This window comes from Heptranchias perlo, chromosome 29, assembly GCF_035084215.1.
Source record: "Heptranchias perlo isolate sHepPer1 chromosome 29, sHepPer1.hap1, whole genome shotgun sequence".
In the NCBI taxonomy this organism is placed as follows: Eukaryota; Metazoa; Chordata; class Chondrichthyes; order Hexanchiformes; family Hexanchidae; genus Heptranchias; species Heptranchias perlo.
In genome coordinates this window covers 2777974-2803363 of record NC_090353.1, presented here as the reverse complement: position 1 = coordinate 2803363, position 25390 = coordinate 2777974, and the positions used below count along the sequence as shown (strand labels likewise).

The 25390-nt window shown below is 46.2% G+C and overlaps 2 protein-coding genes across 2 annotated transcripts in view; one reads left to right on the top strand and one right to left on the bottom strand.

Moving 5' to 3' along the window:
• The first annotated feature begins 2323 nt into the window (after positions 1-2323).
• Positions 2324-3454, top strand: LOC137299445 (basic salivary proline-rich protein 2-like). The gene has a single exon (XM_067968181.1). The coding sequence runs from the start codon at positions 2324-2326 to the stop codon at positions 3452-3454; it is 1131 nt and encodes a 376-aa protein (XP_067824282.1).
• A 5077-nt stretch (positions 3455-8531) lies between these two features.
• Positions 8532-25390, bottom strand: part of LOC137299444 (uncharacterized) — a 228512-nt gene continuing 211653 nt past the window's right edge. Inside the window, exon 9 of the mRNA XM_067968180.1 lies at positions 8532-9029. Within this exon, the coding sequence (XP_067824281.1) occupies positions 8949-9029 (81 nt within the window). The 3' untranslated portion in view covers positions 8532-8948. The remainder of the gene's footprint in view (positions 9030-25390) is intronic.

Sequence of the window (25390 nt, the reverse complement as noted above, 5' to 3'; positions counted from 1 at the left end):
GGAGATTTACAAGGATGTTGCCAGGGCTGGAGAATTTTAGCTATGAGAAACGATTGGATAGGCTGGGGTTGTTTTCTTTGGAACAGAGGAGGCTGAGGGGCGATTTAATTGAGGTGTATAAAATTATGAGGGGCCTAGATAGAGTGGATAGGGAGGATCTATTTCCCTTAGCAGAGAGGTCAGTGACCAGGGGGCATAGATTTAAAGTAATTGGTAGAAGGATTAGAGGGGAGCTGAGGAGAAATGTTTTCACCCAGAGGGTGGTGGGGGTCTGGAACTCACTGCCTGAGAGGGTGGGAGAGGCAGAAACCCTCAACTCATTTAAAAAGTACTGGATGTGCCGTAACCTACAGGGCTACAGACCAAGTGCTGGAAAGTGGGATCAAGCTGGATAGCTCTTTTTCGGCCGGCACGGACACGATGGGCTGAATGGCCTCCTTCTGTGCCGTAACTTTCTATGATTCTATGATTCCTCCCTCCCCCACCCCGCCGTGGAGGAACGGCAATCCCCCTCTTCCACTCCCAGGTCCTCACTCTCACTAGTGTTCAGTGATTCACCCACTGAAAACCCTTCTGACTCACCAGCTACTTCCTTCCAAGTGGGTGTCTCAGTGCTAGCACTTGTGCAGGTAAGATGCAATGACAGAGTTGGTGATGAAGTGGAAGGAATTGCAGATGTGGAAGTGGCTGCAGCCACTCTGGAAGTGCCTGGTAGTTGTGGGAGTGGTGAGCCCCTTCCCCCACAGCACGTCCTGTGAAACACAGAAAAGCTTGTTTAGCTGTGCACACAGTGACATTTTCCCTTGAAGAAATGGCAGCTGAGTGTAAGGGTATTGCAATACTTTGAGAAAGCACATGCAGCTGACACTACTTACGAGGAGCCTCGGCCTGCCTTTACCAACCTTCTCTCGCCACCTCACCTGTAACCTTGTCATCTCCCACAGTCTCTTCTGTCTGTCTGCAGAGCCTTCCGTCCAAACAGACTCATGGTTTTGCTCTCCCAGTTGCTGGTATCTCTCGGTGGTTTTGCATCACCTTTTCCTTTGCGGGGAGAGAAGATAATGTTGAAGGAATGTGGCTGCCATGGAGACGATTTCCCCCATGACCCCTTGGTAATGAGGGGTGGAGGTACATTGTCCCTTTAAATCACTTGGCCTTGAACTCCCTCGTGGTAGGCGATGTGAGTTGACAGAGTGGTTGTGAGTTCGAATGGTGCTTGAGTGTTTTCAGAGGTCGATCTTTGACATCCAAATGTAGGCTAGGTAGGGAGATGAGTGAAGCTGGATTATTGTGTTAGCCCAGAGCCTTGACTCACCTTGGTTGCCCTTGTGAGGTCATTGTACCACTTCCTGTCATATGTGGCAGATCTTGAGGTGGTGGAAGTTGCATTGACTGATTGCCATCTCCCTCCACACAGCCTGTACCATCCTCTTATTGGGCCTCCTGCCCTCAGTGCCCAAGTGTCCTTCCTTTCTGGCCCTGATTTCAGCCTGTAACACCTCCACAGGTGTACCTGTAGATCTGGGAGCCCTTCCTGCTACTGACCGCCTCCCCCTCCCCCCAAGGCTGCAGCTCCTTCAGAGACTTTTGCAGTTCTTCTGGCTGCAACTGTAAAGATGGTCCCCCATTAACTAGCTGCAGCATTTTAAAGGGCTGCAACAGCACTCAATGTTCCTCCCTCCAGCAGTGGTTAAACAATGAGGAGCAGAAGTCCTGCCTGCCGCTAACCCTTGGACAGGCGGAGAGTTCAGGCCATTTTGTGCTCCCATGGCCACTGCTGCTGATTCCTCCATCAAATTGAACATCACCTTTTGGCTGGGACTCCGTCCCCCCCGCGCCCCCTCCACTGGTGCTGTTAGCAAAGGGTCAGAGACATATCGGCACCTCGAAACGTGCCCGTGCATCGTGAAAACATATCTAGGCCATAGGCAGAGCTGAGGATATTTTATGATAATGCCAGTAACAGTTACGGCAGTGCAGATATAATGACGCCTGGCACCCTAATGCAGTTTGTGGGTTGTACCACTTGGCATCACCACAGACAGATGGTATAGGTGCAGAAGTTTGCATTGGAAGCAGGCAGCCATTCACTTGGAATGCTATTGAACAAGTTAACATAGGAACATAGGAAATATTAGACAAAAAAAAGGACCACGATCCATTTAGTTCACCTTCCACCATCCTTGTACTCGCAATGATACAACGATAGTGGAGGTGTTGTCTAATCACAGCAACCAATCCCTGGCCAATGTTAGTGCCTATCCCTCCAACACAGGCTGTTCGACTTCCTACATGGACATGACCCTCCGTGATCTCTGCATTGATGTCCCTGAATCACAGCCCCATGCAGCACACAACCCACAATGTAAAGGCTCAAACTGCAGGGCACCCCCAAAACAACCCGGGCACCCCCAGAACAATCCGGGCACCCCCAGAACATTCCGGGCAAACCCAGAAGAAACCGGGCATCCCAGAACAATCCTGGCGCCTCCAGTACAATCCGAACACCTCCAGAACAACCCGGGCACCCCCAAAACAACCCGGGCACCCCCAAAACAACCCGGGCACCCCCAAAACAACCCGGGCACCCCCAAAACAACCCGGGCAACCCCAAAACAACCCGGGCACCCCCAAAACAATCCAGGCACCTCCAGAACAACCCGGGCACCCCCAAAACAACCCGGGCACCCCCAAAACAATCCAGGCACCTCCAGAACAACCCGGGCACCCCCAAAACAACCCGGGCACCCCCAAAACAACCCGGGCACCCCCAAAACAACCCGGGCACCCCCAAAACAATCCAGGCACCTCCAGAACAACCCGGGCACCCCCAGAACAACCCGGGCACCCCCAAAACAACCCGGGCACCCCCAGAACAACCCGGGCACCCCCAAAACAATCCAGGCACCCCCCAAACAACCCGGGCACCCCCAGAACAACCCAGGCACCCCCAAAACAACCCGGGCACCCCCAAAACAATCCGGGCACCTCCAGAACAACCCGGGCACCCCCAGAACAACCCGGGCACCCCCAAAACAACCCGGGCACCCCCAAAAACAATCCAGGCACCTCCAGAACAACCCGGGCACCCCCAGAACAACCCGGGCACCCCCAGAACAACCCGGGCACCCCCAAAAGAACCCGGGCAACCCTAAAAACAATCCAGGCACCTCCAGAACAACCCGGGCACCCCCAGAACAACCCGGGCACCCCCCAAACAACCCGGGCACCCCCCAAACAACCCGGGCACCCCCAGAACAGCCCGGGCACCCCCAGAACAATCTGGGTACCCCCAGAACAATCCAGGCACCCCAAAACAATCCGGGCACCACCCCCCCGAACAAACCGGGCACCTCCAGAACAATCCGGGCACCTCCAGAACAATCTGAGCAGCCCCAAAACAACCCGGGCACTTCCAGAACAATCCGGGCACCTCCGTGAACACATGAGTTAGACAGTAGCGTGGCAAATTGTGGACGTCAATGTTTGTCCGATTATAACCTGTCATCATCTGTCATTACTGGCTCCACAACCATAGTCTTAAAGGGGAACCCATAATCGGCCAAAGGACAGCCCTGCTGACCCGTTCATATAACCAGAGAACAGAAGACTTGTTCTGGGTCTCATGAGCCATTCATACATTGAGGGAAGAGAAGCCTTTATTAATGGGCATCATTGACCAGCATTTACCCATCTATCTACACCCAGCACCATGGGAAGACTGGCATTACCACAAAGTCTTTCTTATTTGGCCAATTGTTTCTCTGCGGCTGAAGTAATGATTGAATTGATGATCCACCTGGGACAGTGCGTGGCTCAGCTCCTGAATGGGCAGACATGGGGACCTCACCAATACTTCCTGCTGCTGGGAATGAAATCTGTTGTTGGGAGGTTTTTGTTGCCATGACATTTTGTTGATGTCTCTTTTCTCTCTCCACCACTGACTAACGTTAGGTGCAGTTCATTCAGGTTGACAAACCATGGCTCAAGTGACCCATTCCTGCCCGAGCAGGGAGTGACACCGGATTATTCCTCGGCCCAGACCAACCCTCCACTAACCTCATACCCACATCCGTTTGCCCCCAGGAGGCCCTGGATACCAATCAGGAGCAGGAACACTGGCTCACCTGATTCATTTACACCTGCAATAGGAGGCCAGGATATTGAGAGCTATCTTCAGTCAACGATTGCTGTCTTATACCCACATTGGCAAGTGGAACATGGCGTGAACACAGTTGGCATTTACTTTAATGACACTCTCAATCTGGCATTAAGTGGCCACAGAAATTACAGTCACTTGTAGAAATCGGGCTCCAAGTTCCCTCCGTGTGCAATTAACGCCCAAACACTGCGACGTATTCCCCAATCCCACTTTTGCTCATCGAAGAATGTGGACCTTTCAGGCCCACTCAAGGGCACCATTTTCTGACCGCAATCCTGCGAATTTTCCACACCATGTTAACAAACATTTTAAAATCAGATTTTATTAAAAAGGAACATTTATTCCATCAATCAGGACCTGTTAGTGTACAACATCAGAGAATACAAAACAGGTACTTGTGTCGGTTAAATAAATGGCAAAAATTACACAGAACATCACTTATAATGTAATAAAATAAAGTGTGAACAAAGTGGCAATGACAGAGGCACACACCCACACACACCAATAAACACACCAACACTGACACACACCAATAAACACACCAACACCCACACACACCTATAAACACATCAACACTGACACACACCAATAAACACACACACACCCACACACACCTATAAACACCCACACACACACACCGAAAACACATCAACACTGACACACACCAATAAACACACACACACCCACACACACCGATAAACACACCAACACCCACACACACCTATAAACACACCAACACTGACACACACCAATAAACACACACACACCCACACACACCAATAAACACACCAACACCCACACACACCGATAAACACACCCACACCCACACACACCAATAAACACACCCACACCCACACACACCTATAAACACACCCACACCCCCACACACCTATAAACACACCAACACTGACACACACCAATAAACACACACACACCCACACACACCAATAAACACATCAACACTGACACACACCAATAAACACACACACACCCACACACACCAATAAACACACCAACACCCACACACACCGATAAACACACCCACACCCACACACACCAATAAACACACCCACACCCACACACACCTATAAACACACCCACACCCCCACACACCTATAAACACACCAACACTGACACACACCAATAAACACACACACACCCACACACACCAATAAACACACACACACCCACACACACCTATAAACACACACACACCCACACACACCGATAAACACACACACACCCACACACACCTATAAACACACCAACACCCACACACACCTATAAACACACCAACACTGACACACACCAATAAACACACACACACCCACACACACCAATAAACACACCAACACCCACACACACCGATAAACACACCCACACCCACACACACCAATAAACACACCCACACCCACACACACCTATAAACACACCAACACCCACACACACCTATAAACACACCAACACTGACACACACCAATAAACACACACACACCCACACACACCAATAAACACACCAACACCCACACACACCGATAAACACACCCACACCCACACACACCTATAAACACACCCACACCCCCACACACCTATAAACACACCAACACTGACACACACCAATAAACACACACACACCCACACACACCTATAAACACATCAACACTGACACACACCAATAAACACACACACACCCACACACACCAATAAACACACACACACCCACACACACCTATAAACACACACACACCCACACACACCTATAAACACACCAACACCCACACACACCAATAAACACACCCACACCCACACACACCAATAAACACACACACACCCACACACACCTATAAACACCCACACCCACACACACCAATAAACACACCCACACCCACACACACCAATAAACACACACACACCCACACACACCTATAAACACACCCACACCCACACACACCAATAAACACACACACACCCACACACACCAATAAACACACCAACACCCACACACACCAATAAACACACACACACCCACACACACCTATAAACACACACACACCCACACACACCGATAAACACACCAACACCCACACACACCTATAAACACATCAACACTGACACACACCAATAAACACACACACACCCACACACACCAATAAACACACACACACCCACACACACCTATAAACACACCCACACCCACACACACCAATAAACACACCAACACCCACACACACCAATAAACACACCAACACTCACACACACCAATAAACACACCCACACCCACACACACCAATAAACACACCAACACCCACACACACCAATAAACACACCAACACTCACACACACCAATAAACACACCAACACCCCCACACACGACTATAAACACACCCACACCCACACACACCAATAAACACACCAACACTCACACACACCGATAAACACACCAACACCCCCACACACGACTATAAACACACACACACCCCCACACACCAATAAACACACCCACACCCACACACACCGATAAACACACCAACACTCACACACACCAATAAACACACCCACACCCACACACACCAATAAACACACCCACACCCACACACACCAATAAACACACCCACACCCACACACACCAATAAACACACCAACACCCACACACACCGATAAACACACCAACACTCACACACACCAATAAACACACCCACACCCACACACACCAATAAACACACCCACACCCACACACACCAATAAACACACACACACCCACACACACCAATAAACACACCAACACCCACACACACCTATAAACACACCCACACCCACACACACCTATAAACACACACACACCCACACACACCTATAAACACACACACACCCACACACACCTATAAACACACCAACACCCACACACACCTATAAACACACACACACCCACACACACCTATAAACACACCCACACCCACACACGACTATAAACACACCAACACCCACACACACGACTATAAACACACCAACACTCACACACACCAATAAACACACCAACACTCACACACACCTATAAACACACCCACACCCACACACAACTATAAACACACCAACACCCACACACACGACTATAAACACACCAACACCCACACACACCAATAAACACACCCACACCCACACACGACTATAAACACACCAACACCCACACACACCAATAAACACACCCACACCCACACACGACTATAAACACACCAACACCCACACACACCAATAAACACACCCACACCCACACACGACTATAAACACACCAACACCCACACACACCTATAAACACACCAACACCCACACACACCAATAAACACACCCACACCCACACACACCAATAAACACACCCACACCCACACACACCAATAAACACACCCACACCCCCACACACCAATAAACACACCCACACCCACACACACCAATAAACACACCAACACCCACACACACCAATAAACACACCAACACCCACACACACCAATAAACACACCCACACCCACACACACCAATAAACACACCCACACCCACACACACCAATAAACACACACACACCCACACACACCTATAAACACCCACACCCACACACGACTATAAACACACCCACACCCACACACACCTATAAACACACCAACACCCACACACACCAATAAACACACCCACACCCACACACGACTATAAACACACCAACACCCACACACACCTACAAACACACCAACACCCACACACACCAATAAACACACCCACACCCACACACGACTATAAACACACCAACACCCACACACACCTATAAACACACCAACACCCACACACACCAATAAACACACCCACACCCACACACGACTATAAACACACCAACACCCACACACACCTATAAACACACCAACACCCACACACACCAATAAACACACCCACACCCACACACGACTATAAACACACCAACACCCACACACACCTATAAACACACCAACACCCACACACACCAATAAACACACCCACACCCACACACACCAATAAACACACACACACCCACACACACCAATAAACACACACACACCCACACACACCAATAAACACACCAACACCCACACACACCAATAAACACACCCACACCCACACACACCAATAAACACACCCACACCCACACACACCAATAAACACACCCACACCCACACACGACTATAAACACACCCACACCCACACACACCAATAAACACACCCACACCCACACACACCGATAAACACACCCACACCCACACACACCAATAAACACACCCACACCCACACACGACTATAAACACACCCACACCCACACACACCAATAAACACACCCACACCCACACACACCGATAAACACACCCACACCCACACACACCGATAAACACACCCACACCCACACACGACTATAAACACACCAACACCCACACACACCTACAAACACATCAACATTCACCAACAAACACATCTCACACACAGCTACAAACACACCCACACACAGCTACAAACACATCTCACACACACCTCACACACCCACAAACTCCCACACACATTCCCACAACCTGACTGAACAATTACTTGATATTTCTGCCTCTGCCCAATCGTATTGTGTTTAATCAAATCCCATTGGAAATCCAAAAGATTCTGTTGCAGGTAATTTTTACTTGGGAGTTGCTGCTTCCCAGAGATAGCCTCGGGTCACTGGCAATGTATCTAAATATCGGTAGTCTAACCCTGCAGTAAGTGCACTGCTTGTACACATGCTTCGATTTCACCATGCAGTTCTGACTTCTGTCACTTTGATGAAATATGCTCTCCTCTCCTGGCCGTTAATTGTCGAAGTCGATGCCTTCTGCAGTCAAAAGAAATGTCATTAAGAAAAGGAGCAGCTCTGTCCACACAAGTGGGGGGATAGGGTGGGGAGTGGGACTAGCTGGATTGCTCTTGCATAGAGCTGGCACGCACTCGATGGACCGTATGGCCTTCTTCTGTGCTGTAACCTTTCTCTGATTTTATGATTGTTGTGCTCTTTATAAAAGGGGGCGTGTTGCAAAATGATTAACTGCCAGTTCTGGAGAGTAAAATCATTTCATCGTGTAGTCAGATATCTGCAAACATCAGATCAGCTCAGCTGCAAACTCAAAGATTTTTAGAGTTCTGGATTGTTATGGATTGAGGTAGGCCAAGTGATTGAGGTAGTGAGTGAGGTTATTATTGAGGGAGTGAGTGAGGTTATTATCGAGGTAGTGAGTGAGGTTATGATTGAGGTAGTGAGTGAGGTTATTATCGAGGTAGTGAGTGAGGTTATTATTGAGGTAGTGAGTGAGGTTATGATTGAGGTAGTGTGTGAGGTTATGATTGAGGTAGTGAGTGAGGTTATTATCGAGGCAGTGAGTGAGGTTATTATCGAGGTAGTGAGTGAGGTTATGATCGAGGTAGTGTGTGAGGTTACGATCGAGGTAGTGAGTGAGGTTATGATTGAGGTAGTGAGTGAGGTTATGATTGAGGTAGTGAGTGAGGTTATGATTGAGGTAGTGAGTGAGGTTATGATTGAGGTAGTGAGTGAGGTTATGATCGAGGTAGTGAGTGAGGTTATGATTGAGGTAGTGAGTGAGGTTATTATTGAGGTAGTGAGTGAGGTTATTATTGAGGTAGTGAGTGAGGTTATTATCGAGGTAGTGAGTGAGGTTATGATTGAGGTAGTGAGTGAGGTTATTATTGAGGTAGTGAGTGAGGTTATTATCGAGGTAGTGAGTGAGGTTATGATTGAGGTAGTGTGTGAGGTTATGATTGAGGTAGTGAGTGAGGTTATTATCGAGGTAGTGAGTGAGGTTATGATCGAGGTAGTGAGTGAGGTTATGATCGAGGTAGTGAGTGAGGTTATGATTGAGGTAGTGAGTGAGGTTATGATTGAGGTAGTGAGTGAGGTTATGATCGAGGTAGTGAGTGAGGTTATGATGTCCTTTAGGGAAGGAAACCTGCCGTCCTTACCCGGTCTGGCCTATATGTGACTCCAGACCCACAGCAATGTGGTTGATTCTTAATTGCTCTCTGAAATGGCCTAGCAAGCCACTCAGTTGTAAAATCTCGCTACGAAAAGTCATAATAAGAATAAAACCGGACGGACCACGAGGCACCGGACACGGCAACGGCAAAAAACCAAGCCCAGTCGACCCTGCAAGGTCCTCCTTACCAACATCTGGGGACTTGTTCCAAAATTGGGAGAGCTGTCCCACAGACTAGTCAAGCAACAGCCTGACATAGCCATACTCACAGAATCATATCTTTCAGCCAACGTCCCAGACTTTTCCATCACCATCCCTGGGTATGTCCTGTCCCACCGGCAGGACAGACCCACCAGAGGTGGCGGTACAGTGATATACAGTCAGGAGGGAGTGGCCCTGGGAGTCCTCAACATTGACTCTGGACCCCATGAAATCTCATGGCATCAAGTCAAACATGGGCAAGGAAACCTCCTGCTGATTACCACCTACCGCCCTCCCTCAGCTGATGAATCAGTCCTCCTCCATGTTGAACACCACTTGGAGGAAGCACTGAGGGTAGCAAGGGCACAAAATGTACTCTGGGTGGGGGACTTCAATGTCCATCACCAAGAGTGGCTCGGTAGCACCACTACTGACCGAGCTGGCCGAGTCCTGAAGGACATATTAGCCAGGCTGGGCCTGCGGCAGGTGGTGAGCGAACCAACACGAGGGAAAAACTTACTTGACCTCGTCCTCACCAATCTACCTGTCGCAAATGCATCTGTCCATGACAGTATTGGTAGGAGTGACCACCGCACAGTCCTCATGGAGATGAAGTCCCGTCTTTGCACTGAGGACACCATCCAACGTGTTGTGTGGCACTATCACCGTGCTAAATGGGATAGATTCAGAACAGATCTAGCAGCTCAAAACTGGGCATCCATGAGGCGCTGTGGGCCATCAGCAGCAGCAGAATTGTATTCCAGCACAATCTGTAACCTCATGGCCCGGCATATTCCTCACTCTACCATTACCAACAAGCCAGGGGATCAACCCTGGTTCAATGAGGAATGTAGAAGAGCATGCCAGGAGCAGCACCTGGCGTACCTAAAAATGAGGTGCCAACCTGGTGAAGCTACAACTCAGGACTACATGCATGCTAAACAGCGGAAGCAACATGCTATAGACAGAGCTAAGCGATTCCACAACCAACGGATCAGATCAAAGCTCTGCAGTCCTGCCACATCCAGTCGTGAATGGTGGTGGACAATTAAACAACTAACGGGAGGAGGAGGCTCTGCAAACATCCCCATCTTCAATGATGGCGGAGTCCAGCACGAGTGCAAAAGACAAGGCTGAAGCGTTTGCAACCATCTTCAGCCAGAAGTGCCGAGTGGATGATCCATCTCGGCCTCCTCCCGATATCCCCACCATCACAGAAATCAGTCTTCAGTGAACTGGATACAGCAAAGGCTATGGGCCCCGACAACATCCCAGCTGTAGTGCTGAAGACTTGTGCTCCAGAACTAGCTGCGCCTCCAGCCAAGCTGTTCAGTACAGCTACAACACTGGCATCTACCCGACAATGTGGAAAATTGCCCAGGTATGTCCTGTCCACAAAAAGCAGGACAAATCCAATCCGGCCAATTACCGCCCCATCAGTCTACTCTCAATCATCAGCAAAGTGATGGAAGGTGTCGTCGACAGTGCTATCAAGCGGCACTTACTCACCAATAACCTGCTCACCGATGCTCAGTTTGGGTTCCGCCAGGACCACTCAGCTCCAGACCTCATTACAGCCTTGGTCCAAACATGGACAAAAGAGCTGAATTCCAGAGGTGAGGTGAGAGTGACTGCCCTTGACATCAAGGCAGCATTTGACCGAGTGTGGCACCAAGGAGCCCTAGTAAAATTGAAGTCAAAGGGAATCATGGGGAAAACTCTACAGTGGCTGGAGTCATACCTAGCGCAAAGGAAGATGGTAGTGGTTGTTGGAGGCCAATCATCTCAGCCCCAGGTCATTGCTGCAGGAGTTCCTCAGGGTAGTGTCCTAGGCCCAACCATCTTCAGCTGCTTCATCAATGAACTTCCCAACACCATAAGGTCAGAAATGGAGATGTTCGCTGATGATTGTACAGTGTTCAGTTCCATTCGCAACCCCTCAGATAATGAAGCAGTCCGAGCCCGCATGCAGCAAGACCTGGACAACATCCAGGCATGAGCTTATTAGTGGCAAGTAACATGAGCGCCAGATAAGTGACAGGCAATGACCATCTCCAACAAGAGAGAGTCGAACCACCTCCCCTTGACATTCAACGGCATTACCATCGCCGAATCCCCCACGATCAAAATCCTGGAGGTAGTGAGTGAGGTTATGATCGAGGTGGTGTTTGAGGTTATGATTGAGGGAGTGAGTGAGGTTATGATTGAGGGAGTGTGTGAGGTTATGATTGAGGTAGTGAGTGAGGTTATGATTGAGGTCGTGAGTGAGTTTATGATTGAGGTAGTGAGTGAGGTTATGATTGAGGTAGTGAGTGAGGTTATGATTGAGGGAATGTGTGAGGTTATGATTGAGGTAGTGAGTGAGGTTATGATTGAGGTAGTGTGTGAGGTTATGATGGAGGCAGTGAGTGAGGTTATGATCGAGGTAGTGAGTGAGGTTATGATTGAGGTAGTGTGTGAGGTTAGGATGAAGGCAGTGAGTGAGGTTATGATCGAGGTAGTGTGTGAGGTTATGATTGAGGTAGTGAGTGAGGTTATGATCGAGGTAGTGAGTGAGGCTATGATTGATGTATTGAGTGAGGTTATGATCGAGGTAGTGAGTGAGTTTATGGTCGAGGTAGTGTGTGAGGTTATGATTGAGGCAGTGAGTGAGTTTATGATCGAGGTAGTGAGTGAGGTTACGATCGAGGTAGTGAGTGAGGTTATGATCGAGGTAGTGAGTGAGGTTATGATCGAGGTAGTGAGTGAGGTTATGATTGAGGTAGAGTGTGAGGTTATTATCGAGGTATTGAGTGAGTTTACGATTGAGGTAGTGAGTGAGGTTACGATTGAGGTAGTGAGTGAGGTTATGATTGAGGTAGTGTGTGAGGTTATGATTGAGGTAGTGAGTGAGGTTATTATCGAGGTAGTGAGTGAGGTTATAATTGAGGTAGTGAGTGAGGTTATCATTGAGGTCATGAGTGAGGTTACGATTGAGGTCATGAAAGAGGTTACGATTGAGGTCGTGAGTGAGGTTGTGATTGAGGTAGTGAGTGAGGTTATGATTGAGGTAGTGAGTGAGGTTACGATTGAGGTCATGAGTGAGGTTACGATTGAGGTCGTGAGTGAGGTTATGATTGAGGTAGTGAGTGAGGTTATGATTGAGGTAGTGAGTGAGGTTATCATTGAGGTCATGAGTGAGGTTACGATTGAGGTCATGAATGAGGTTATGATTGAGGTCGTGAGTGAGCTTATGATTGAGGCAGTGTGTGAGGTTATTATCGAGGTAGTGTGTGAGGTTATTATCGAGGTAGTGAGTGAGGTTATGATTGAGGTATTGAGTGAGGTTGTGATTGAGGTAGTGAGTGAGGTTATGATTGAGGTAGTGAATGAGGTTACGATTGAGGTCGTGAGTGAGGTTATGATTGAGGTAGTGAGTGAGGTTATGATTGAGGTAGTGTGTGAGTTTATTATCGACGTAGTGAGTGAGGTTATGATTGAGGTAGTGAGTGAGGTTGTGATTGAGGTAGTTAGTGAGGTTATGATTGAGGTAGTGAGTGAGGTTACGATTGAGGTAGTGAGTGAGGTTATGATTGAGGTAATGAGTGAGGTTATGATTGAGGTAGTGTGTGAGGTTATGATTGAGGTAGTGAGTGAGGTTATGATTGAGGTAGTGAGTGAGATTATGATTGAGGTAGTGAGTGAGGTTATTATCGAGGCAGTGTGTGAGGTTATGATTGAGGTAGTGAGTGAGGTTATGATTGAGGTAGTGTGTGAGGTTATGATTGAGGTAGTGAGTGAGGTTATTATCGAGGTAGTGAGTGAGGTTATGATTGAGGTCGTGAGTGAGGTTGTGATTGAGGTAGTGAGTGAGGTTATGATTGAGGTAGTGTGTGAGGTTATTATCGAGGTAGTGAGAGGTTATGATTGAGGTAGTGAGTGAGGTTGTGATTGAGGTCGTGAGTGAGGTTATGATTGAGGTCATGAGTGAGGTTACGATTGAGGTAGTGAGTGAGGTTATGATTGAGGTAGTGAGTGAATTACTGATTGAGGTAGTGAGTGAGGTTATGATCGAGGTAGTGAGTGAGGTTATGATCGAGGTAGTGAGTGAGGTTATGATTGAGTTGGTGAGTGAGGTTATGTTCGAGGTAGTGAGTGAGGTTATGATTGAGGTAGTGTGTGATGTTGTGATTGAGGTAGTGAGTGAGGTTATGATTGAGGTAGTGAGTGAGGTTGTGATCGAGGTAGTGAGTGAGGTTATGATTGAGGTAGTGTGTGAGGTTATTATCGAGGTAGTGAGTGAGGTTATGATTGAGGTAGTGAATGAGGTTATGATTCAGGTAGTGAGTGAGATTATGATTGAGGTAGTGTGTGAGGTTATTATCGAGGTAATGAGTGAGGTTATGATTGAGGTAGTGAGTGAGATTATGATTGAGGTAGTGAGTGAGGTTATGATTGTGGTAGTGAGTGAGGTTATGATTGAGGTGGTGTGTGAGGTTATTATCGAGGTAGTCAGTGAGGTTATGATTGAGGTAGTGAGTGAGGTTATGATCGAGGTAGTGAGTGAGGTTATTATCGAGGTAGTGAGTGAGGTTATGATTGAGGTAGTGAGTGAGGTTATGATCGAGGTAGTGAGTGAGGTTATGATTGAGGTAGTGAGTGAGGTTATGATCGAGGTAGTGAGTGAGGTTATGATTGAGGTAGTGAGTGAGCTTATGATTGAGGTAGTGAGTGAGGTTATGATCGAGGTAGTGAGTGAGGTTATGATTGAGGTAGTGAGTGAGGTTATGATCGAGGTAGTGAGTGAGGTTATGATTGTGGTCGTGAGTGAGGTTATGATTGAGGTAGTGTGTGAGGTTATTATCGAGGCAGTGAGTGAGGTTATGATTGAGGTAGTGAGTGAGGTTGTGATTGAGGTAGTGAGTGAGGTTATGATTGAGGTAGTGTGTGAGGTTATTATCGAGGTAGTGAGTGAGGTTGTGATTGAGGTAGTGAGTGAGGTTATGTTTGAGGTAGTGAGTGAGGTTACGATTGAGGTCGTGAGTGAGGTTATGATTGAGGTAGTGAGTGAGGTTATGATTGAGGTCGTGAGTGAGGTTATGATTGGGGTAGTGAGTGAGGTTATGATTGAGGTAGTGTGTGAGGTTATGATTGAGGTAGTGAGTGAGGTTATTATCGAGGTAGTGAGTGAGGTTATGATTGAGGTCGTGAGTGAGGTTGTGATTGAGGTAGTGAGTGAGGTTATGATTGAGGTAGTGTGTGAGGTTATTATCGAGGTAGTGAGAGGTTATGATTGAGGTAGTGAGTGAGGTTGTGATTGAGGTAGTGAGTGAGGTTATGATTGAGGTCATGAGTGAGGTTACGATTGAGGTAGTGAGTGAGGTTATGATTGAGGTAGTGAGTGAAGTAGTGATTGAGGTAGTGAGTGAGGTTATGATCGAGGTAGTGAGTGAGGTTATGATCGAGGTAGTGAGTGAGGTTATGATTGAGTTAGTGAGTGAGGTAATGTTCGAGGTAGTGAGTGAGGTTATGATTGAGGTAGTGTGTGAGGTTGTGATTGAGGTAGTGAGTGAGGTTATGATTGAGGTTGTGAGTGAGGTTGTGATCGAGGTAGTGAGTGAGGTTATGATTGAGGTAGTGGGTGAGGTTATTATCGAGGTAGTGAGTGAGGTTATGATTGAGGTAGTGAATGAGGTTATGATTCAGGTAGTGAGTGAGATTATGATTGAGGTAGTGTGTGAGGTTATTATCGAGGTAATGAGTGAGGTTATGATTGAGGTAGTGAGTGAGATTATGATTGAGGTAGTGAGTGAGGTTATGATTGTGGTAGTGAGTGAGGTTATGATTGAGGTGGTGTGTGAGGTTATTATCGAGGTAGTCAGTGAGGTTATGATTGAGGTAGTGAGTGAGGTTATGATCGAGGTAGTGAGTGAGGTTATTATCGAGGTCGTGAGTGAGGTTATGATTGAGGTAGTGAGTGAGGTTATGATCGAGGTAGTGAGTGAGGTTATGATTGAGGTAGTGAGTGAGGTTATGATCGAGGTAGTGAGTGAGGTTATGATTGAGGGAGTGAGTGAGCTTATGATTGAGGTAGTGAGTGAGGTTATGATCGAGGTAGTGAGTGAGGTTATGATTGAGGTAGTGAGTGAGGTTATGATCGAGGTAGTGAGTGAGGTTATGATTGTGGTCGTGAGTGAGGTTATGATTGAGGTAGTGTGTGAGGTTATTATCGAGGTAGTGAGTGAGGTTATGATTGAGGTAGTGAGTGAGGTTGTGATTGAGGTAGTGAGTGAGGTTAAGATTGAGGTAGTGAGTGAAGTTGTGATCGAGGTAGTGAGTGAGGTTATGATTGAGGTAGTGTGTGAGGTTATTATCGAGGTAGTGAGTGATGTTGTGATTGAGGTAGTGAGTGAGGTTATGATTGAGGTAGTGAGTGAGGTTACGATTGAGGTCGTGAGTGAGGTTATGATTGAGGTAGTGAGTGAGGTTATGATTGAGGTCGTGAGTGAGGTTATGATTGAGGTAGTGAGTGAGATTATGATTGAGGTAGTGAGTGAGGTTATGATTGAGGTAGTGAGTGAGGTTATGATTGAGGTAGTGAGTGAGGTTATGATTGAGGTAGTGAGTGAGGTTATGATTGAGGTAGTGAGTGAGGTTATTATCGAGGTAGTGAGTGAGGTTATGATTGAGGTAGTGAGTGAGGTTGTGATTGAGGTATTGAGTGAGGTTATGATTGAGGTAGTGAGTGAGGTTACGATTGAGGTCTTGAGTGAGGTTACGATTGAGGTCGTGAGTGAGGTTGTGATTGAGGTCGTGAATGAGGTTATGATTGAGGTAGTGAGTGAGGTTACGATTGAGGTCGTGAGTGAGGTTACGATTGAGGTCATGAGTGAGGTTATGATTGAGGTAGTGGGGGAGGTTATGATTGAGGTAGTGAGTGAGGTTATGATTGAGGTCATGACTGAGATTACGATTGAGGTCATGAATGAGGTTATGATTGAGGTTGTGAGTGAGGTTATTATCGAGGAAGTGTGTGAGGTTATGATTGAGGTAGTGAGTGAGGTTATGATGGAGGTCGTGTGTGAGGTTATTATCGAGGTAGTGAGTGAGGTTATGATTGAGGTAGTGAGTGAGGTGATGATTGAGGTAGTGTGTGAGGTTATGATTGAGGTAGTGAGTGAGGTTTTTATCGAGGTAGTGAGTGAGGTTATGATTGAGGTAGTGAGTGAGTTTGTGATTGAGGTAGTGAGTGAGGTTATGATTGAGGTAGTGAGTGAGGTTATGATTGAGGTAGTGAGTGAGGTTACGATTGAGGTCGTGATTGAGGTCATGATTGAGGTAGTGAGTGAGGTTATGATTGAGGTCATGAGTGAGGTTACGATTGAGGTCATGAATGAGGTTGTGATTGAGGTCGTGAGTGAGGTTATGATTGAGGCAGTGAGTGAGGTTATCATCGAGGTAGTGAGTGAGGTTATGATTGAGGTAGTGAGTGAGTTTATTATCGAGGTAGTGAGTGAGGTTATGATTGAGGTAGTGAGTGAGGTTGTGATTGAGGTAGTGAGTGAGGTTATGATTGAGGTAGTGAGTGAGGTTGTGATCGAGGTAGTGAGTGAGGTTATGATTGAGGTAGTGAGTGAGGTTATGATTGAGGTGGTGTGTGAGGTTATTATCGAGGAAGTGAGTGAGGTTATGATTGAGGTAGTGAGTGAGGTTATGATTGAGGTAGTGAGTGAGGTTATGATTGAGGGAGTGAGTGAGGTTACAATTGAGGTAGTGAGTGACGTTATGATTGAGGTAGTGTGTGAGGTTATTATTGAGGCAGTGAGTGAGGTTATGATTGAGGTAGTGAGTGAGGTTATGATTGAGGTAGTGAGTGAAGTTATGATTGAGGTAGTGAGTGAGGTTATGATTGAGGTAGTGAGTGAGGTTATGATTGAGGTAGTGAGTGAGATTATGATTGAGGTAGTGAGTGAGGTTATGATCGAGGTAGTGAGTGAGGTTATGATTGAGGTAGTGTGTGAGGTTATGATTGAGGTAGTGTGTGAGGTTATTATCGAGGTAGTGAGTGAGGTTATGATTGAGGTAGTGAGTGAGGTTGTGATTGAGGTAGTGAGTGAGGTTATGATTGAGGTAGTGAGTGAGGTTGTGATCGAGGTAGTGAGTGAGGTTATGATTGAGGTAGTGAGTGAGGTTATGATTCAGGTAGTGAGTGAGGTTATGATTGAGGTAGTGTGTGAGTTTATTATCGAGGTAGTGAGTGAGGTTATGATTGAGGTGGTGAGTGAGGTTGTGATTGAGGTAGTGAGTGAGGTTATGATTGAGGTAGTGAGTGAGGTTGTGATCGAGGTAGTGAGTGAGGTTATGATTGAGGTAGTGAGTGAGGTTATGATTGAGGTGGTGTGTGAGGTTATTATCGAGGAAGTGAGTGAGGTTATGATTGAGGAAGTGAGTGAGGTTGTGATTGAGGTCGTTAGTGAGGTTATGATTGATGTAGTGAGTGAGGTTACGATTGAGGTAGTGAGTCAGGTTATGATTGAGGTAGTGAGTGAGGTTATGATTGAGGTCGTGAGTGAGGTTATGATTGAGGTAGTGTGTGAGATTATGATTGAGGTAGTGAGTGAGGTTATGATTGAGGTAGTGAGTGAGATTATGATTGAGGTAGTGAGTGAGGAAATGATCGAGGTAGTGAGTGAGGTTATGATTGAGGTAGTGAGTGAGGTTATGATCGAGGTAGTGAGTGAGGTTACGATGGAGGTAGTGAGTGAGGTTATGATTGAGGTAATGAGTGAGGTTATGATTGAGGTAGTGAGTGAGGTTACGATTGATGTCGTGAGTGAGGTTATGATTGAGGTAGTGAGTGAGGTTATGATTGAGGTCATGAGTGAGGTTACGATTGAGGTCATGAATGAGGTTTTGATTGAGGTAGTGAGTGAGGTTATGATTGAGGTAGTGAGTGAGGTTATCATCGAGGTAGTGAGTGAGGTTATGATTGAGGTCGTGAGTGAGTTTATTATCGAGGTAGTGAGTGAGGTTATGATTGAGGTAGTGAGTGAGGTTGTGATTGAGGTAGTGAGTGAGGTTATGATTGAGGTAGTGAGTGAGGTTGTGATCAAGGTAGTGAGTGAGGTTATGATTGAGGTCGTGAGTGAGGTTATGATTGAGGTGGTGTGTGAGGTAATTATCGAGGAAGTGAGTGAGGTTATGATTGAGGTAGTGAGTGAGGTTGTGATTGAGGTAGTTAGTGAGGTTATGATTGAGGTAGTGAGTGAGGTTATGATTGAGGTAGTGTGTGAGTTTATGATTGAGGTAGTGAGTGAGGTTATGATTGAGGTAGTGAGTGAGATTATGATTGAGGTAGTGAGTGAGGATATGATCGAGGTAGTGAGTGAGGTTATGATTGAGGTAGTGAGTGAGGTTATGATCGAGGTAGTGAGTGAGGTTACGATGGAGGTAGTGAGTGAGGTTATGATTGAGGTAGTGAGTGAGGTTATGATTGAGGTAGTGAGTGAGGTTACGATTGAGGTAGTGAGAGAGGTTATGATTGAGGTCATGAGTGAGGTTACGATTGAGGTCATGAATGAGGTTGTGATTGAGGTAGTGAGTGAGGTTATGATTGAGGTAGTGAGTGAGGTTATGATCGAGGTAGTGAGTGAGGTTATGATTGAGATAGTGAGTGAGGTTATCATCAAGGTCGTGAGTGAGGTTATGATTGAGGTAGTGAGTGAGGTTGTGATTGAGGTAGTGAGTGAGGTTATGATTGAGGTAGTGAGTGAGGTTGTGATCGAGGTAGTGAGTGACGTTATGATTGAGGTAGTGAGTGAGGTTGTGATTGAGGTAGTTAGTGAGGTTATGATTGAGGTAGAGAGTGAGGTTACGATTGAGGTAGTGAGTGAGGTTATGATTGAGGTAGTGAGTGAGGTTTTGATTGAGGTAGTGAGTGAGGTTATGATTGAGGTAGTGAGTGAGGTTATGATTGAGGTAGTGAGTGAGGTTATGATTGAGGTAGTGAGTGAGATTATGATTGAGGTAGTGAGTGAGGTTATGATCGAGGCAGTGAGTGAGGTTATGATTGAGGTAGTGAGTGAGGTTATGATCGAGGTAGTGAGTGAGATTATGATTGAGGTAGTGAGTGAGGTTATGATCGAGGTAGTGAGTGAGGTTATGATTGAGGTAGTGAGTGAGGTTATGTTCGAGGTAGTGAGTGAGGTTATGATTGAGGTAGTGAGTGAGGTTATGATTGAGGTAGTGTGTGAGGTTATTATCGAGGTAGTGAGTGAGGTTATGATTGAGGTAGTGAGTGAGGTTGTGATCGAGATAGTGAGTGAGGTTATGATTGAGGTAGTGAGTGAGGTTGTGATCGAGGTCGTGAGTGAGGTTATGATTGAGGTAGTGAGTGAGGTTATGATTGAGGTCGTGAGTGAGGTTATGATTGAGGTAGTGTGTGAGTTTATTATCGAGGTAGTGAGTGAGGTTATGATTGAGGTAGTGAGTCAGGTTGTGATTGAGGTCGTGAGTGAGGTTATGATTGAGGTAATGAGTGAGGTTGTGATCGAGGCAGTGAGTGAGGTTATGATTGAGGGAGTGAGTGAGGTTATGATTGAGGTGGTGTGTGAGGTTATGATTGAGGGAGTGAGTGAGGTTATGATCGAGGTAGTGAGTGAGGTTATGATTGAGGTAGTGAGTGAGGTTATGTTCGAGGTAGTGAGTGAGGTTATGATTGAGGTAGTGAGTGAGGTTATGATTGAGGTAGTGTGTGAGGTTATTATCGAGGTAGTGAGTGAGGTTATGATTGAGGTAGTGAGTGAGGGTGTGATCGAGGTAGTGAGTGAGGTTATGATTGAGGTAGTGAGTGAGGTTATGATTCAGGTAGTGAGTGAGGTTATGATTGAGGTAGCGTGTGAGTTTATTATCGAGGTAGTGAGTGAGGTTATGATTGAGGTAGTGAGTGAGGTTGTGATTGAGGTAGTGAGTGAGGTTATGATTGAGGTAGTGAGTGAGGTTGTGATCGAGGTAGTGAGTGAGGTTATGATTGAGGTAGTGCGTGAGGTTATGATTGAGGTGGTGTGTGAGGTTATTATCGACGAAGTGAGTGAGGTTATGATTGAGGAAGTGAGTGAGGTTGTGATTGAGGTAGTTAGTGAGGTTACGATTGAGGTAGTGAGTGAGGTTACGATTAAGGTAGTGAGTGAGGTTATGATTGAGGTAGTGAGTGACGTTATGATTGAGGTAGTGAGTGAGGTTATGATTGAGGTAGTGTGTGAGATTATGATTGAGGTAGTGAGTGAGGTTATGATTGAGGTAGTGAGTGAGATTATGATTGAGGTAGTGAGTGAGGATATGATCGAGGTAGTGAGTGAGGTTATGATTGAGGTAGTGAGTGAGGTTATGATTGAGGTAGTGAGTGAGGTTATGATCGAGGTAGTGAGTGAGGTTATGATTGAGATAGTGAGTGAGGTTATCATCAAGGTCGTGAGTGAGGTTATGATTGAGGTAGTGAGTGAGGTTATGATTGAGGTAGTGAGTGAGGTTGTGATTGAGGTAGTGAGTGAGGTTATGATTGAGGTAGTGAGTGAGGTTGTGATCGAGGTAGTGAGTGAGGTTATGATTGAGGTAGTGAGTGAGGTTATGATTGAGGTGGTGTGTGAGGTTATTATCGAGGAAGTGAGTGAGGTTATGATTGAGGAAGTGAGTGAGGTTGTGATTGAGGTAGTTAGTGAGGTTATGATTGAGGTAGTGAGTGAGGTTACGATTGAGGTAGTGAGTGAGGTTATGATTGAGGTAGTGAGTGAGGTTATGATCGAGGTAGTGAGTGAGGTTATGATTGAGGTAGTGTGTGAGATTATGATTGAGGTAGTGAGTGAGGTTATGATTGAGGTAGTGAGTGAGATTTTGATTGAGGTAGTGAGTGAGGAAATGATCGAGGTAGTGAGTGAGGTTATGATTGAGGTAGTGAGTGAGGTTATGATCGAGGTAGTGAGTGAGGTTACGATGGAGGTAGTGAGTGAGGTTATGATTGAGGTAATGAGTGAGGTTATGATTGAGGTAGTGAGTGAGGTTACGATTGATGTCGTGAGTGAGGTTATGATTGAGGTAGTGAGTGAGGTTATGATTGAGGTCATGAGTGAGGTTAGGATTGAGGTCATGAATGAGGTTTTGATTGAGGTAGTGAGTGAGGTTATGATTGAGGTAGTGAGTGAGGTTATCATCGAGGTAGTGAGTGAGGTTATGATTGAGGTCGTGAGTGAGTTTATTATCGAGGTAGTGAGTGAGGTTATGATTGAGGTAGTGAGTGAGGTTGTGATTGAGGTAGTGAGTGAGGTTATGATTGAGGTAGTGAGTGAGGTTGTGATCGAGGTAGTGAGTGAGGTTATGATTGAGGTCGTGAGTGAGGTTATGATTGAGGTGGTGTGTGAGGTAATTATCGAGGAAGTGAGTGAGGTTATGATTGAGGTAGTGAGTGAGGTTGTGATTGAGGTAGTTAGTGAGGTTATGATTGAGGTAGTGAGTGAGGTTATGATTGAGGTAGTGTGTGAGTTTATGATTGAGGTAGTGAGTGAGGTTATGATTGAGGTAGTGAGTGAGATTATGAATGAGGTAGTGAGTGAGGATATGATCGAGGTAGTGAGTGAGGTTATGATTGAGGTAGTGAGTGAGGTTATGATTGAGGTAGTGAGTGAGGATATGATCGAGGTAGTGAGTGAGGTTATGATTGAGGTAGTGAGTGAGGTTATGATCGAGGTAGTGAGTGAGGTTGTGATTGAGGTAGTGAGTGAGGTTATGATTGAGGTAGTGAGTGAGGTTACGATTGAGGTCTTGAGTGAGGTTACGATTGAGGTCGTGAGTGAGGTTGTGATTGAGGTCGTGAATGAGGTTATGATTGAGGTAGTGAGTGAGGTTACGATTGAGGTCGTGAGTGAGGTTACGATTGAGGTCATGAGTGAGGTTATGATTGAGGTTGTGGGGGAGGTTATGATTGAGGTAGTGAGTGAGGTTATGATTGAGGTCATGACTGAGATTACGATTGAGGTCATGAATGAGGTTATGATTGAGGTTGTGAGTGAGGTTATTATCGAGGAAGTGTGTGAGGTTATGATTGAGGTAGTGAGTGAGGTTATGATGGAGGTCGTGTGTGAGGTTATTATCGAGGTAGTGTGTGAGGTTATGATTGAGGTAGTGAGTGAGGTGATGATTGAGGTAGTGTGTGAGGTTATGATTGAGGTAGTGAGTGAGGTTATTATCAAGGTAGTGAGTGAGGTTATGATTGAGGTAGTGAGTGAGGTTGTGATTGAGGTAGTGAGTGAGGTTATGATTGAGGTAGTGAGTGAGGTTATGATTGAGGTAGTGAGTGAGGTTACGATTGAAGTCGTGATTGAGGTCATGATTGAGGTAGTGAGTGAGGTTATGATTGAGGTCATGAGTGAGGTTACGATTGAGGTCATGAATGAGGTTGTGATTGAGGTCGTGAGTGAGGTTATGATTGAGGCAGTGAGTGAGGTTATCATCGAGGTAGTGAGTGAGGTTATGATTGAGGTAGTGAGTGAGTTTATTATCGAGGTAGTGAGTGAGGTTATGATTGAGGTAGTGAGTGAGGTTGTGATTGAGGTAGTGAGTGAGGTTATGATTGAGGTAGTGAGTGAGGTTGTGATCGAGGTAGTGAGTGAGGTTATGATTGAGGGAGTGAGTGAGGTTATGATTGAGGTGGTGTGTTAGGTTATTATCGAGGAAGTGAGTGAGGTTATGATTGAGGTAGTGAGTTAGGTTATGATTGAGGTAGTGACTGAGGTTACGATCGAGGTAGTGAGTGAGGTTATGATTGAGGTAGTGAGTGAGGTTATGATTGAGGGAGTGAGTGAGGTTACGATTGAGGTAGTGAGTGACGTTATGATTGAGGTAGTGTGTGAGGTTATTATTGAGGCAGTGAGTGAGGTTATGATTGAGGTAGTGAGTGAGGTTATGATTGAGGTAGTGAGTGAGGTTATGATTGAGGTAGTGAGTGAGGTTATGATTGAGGTAGTGAGTGAGGTTATGATTGAGGTAGTGAGTGAGATTATGATTGAGGTAGTGAGTGAGGTTATGATCGAGGTAGTGAGTGAGGTTATGATTGAGGTAGTGTGTGAGGTTATGATTGAGGTAGTGTGTGAGGTTATTATCGAGGTAGTGAGTGAGGTTATGATTGAGGTAGTGAGTGAGGTTGTGATCGAGGTAGTGAGTGAGGTTATGATTGAGGTAGTGAGTGAGGTTATGATTCAGGTAGTGAGTGAGGTTATGATTGAGGTAGTGTGTGAGTTTATTATCGAGGTAGTGAGTGAGGTTATGATTGAGGTAGTGAGTGAGGTTGTGATTGAGGTAGTGAGTGAGGTTATGATTGAGGTAGTGAGTGAGGTTGTGATCGAGGTAGTGAGTGAGGTTATGATTGAGGTAGTGAGTGAGGTTATGATTGAGGTGGTGTGTGAGGTTATTATCGAGGAAGTGAGTGAGGTTATGATTGAGGAAGTGAGTGAGGTTGTGATTGAGGTCGTTAGTGAGGTTATGATTGAGGTAGTGAGTGAGGTTATGATTCAGGTAGTGAGTGAGGTTATGATTGAGGTAGTGAGTGAGGTTGTGATCGAGGTAGTGAGTGAGGTTATGATTGAGGTAGTGAGTGAGGTTATGATTCAGGTAGTGAGTGAGGTTATGATTGAGGTAGTGTGTGAGTTTATTATCGAGGTAGTGAGTGAGGTTATGATTGAGGTAGTGAGTGAGGTTGTGATTGAGGTAGTGAGTGAGGTTATGATTGAGGTAGTGAGTGAGGTTGTGATCGAGGTAGTGAGTGAGGTTATGATTGAGGTAGTGAGTGAGGTTATGATTGAGGTGGTGTGTGAGGTTATTATCGAGGAAGTGAGTGAGGTTATGATTGAGGAAGTGAGTGAGGTTGTGATTGAGGTCGTTAGTGAGGTTATGATTGAGGTAGTGAGTGAGGTTATGATTGAGGTAGTGAGTGAGGTTATGATTGAGGTAGTGTGTGAGATTATGATTGAGGTAGTGAGTG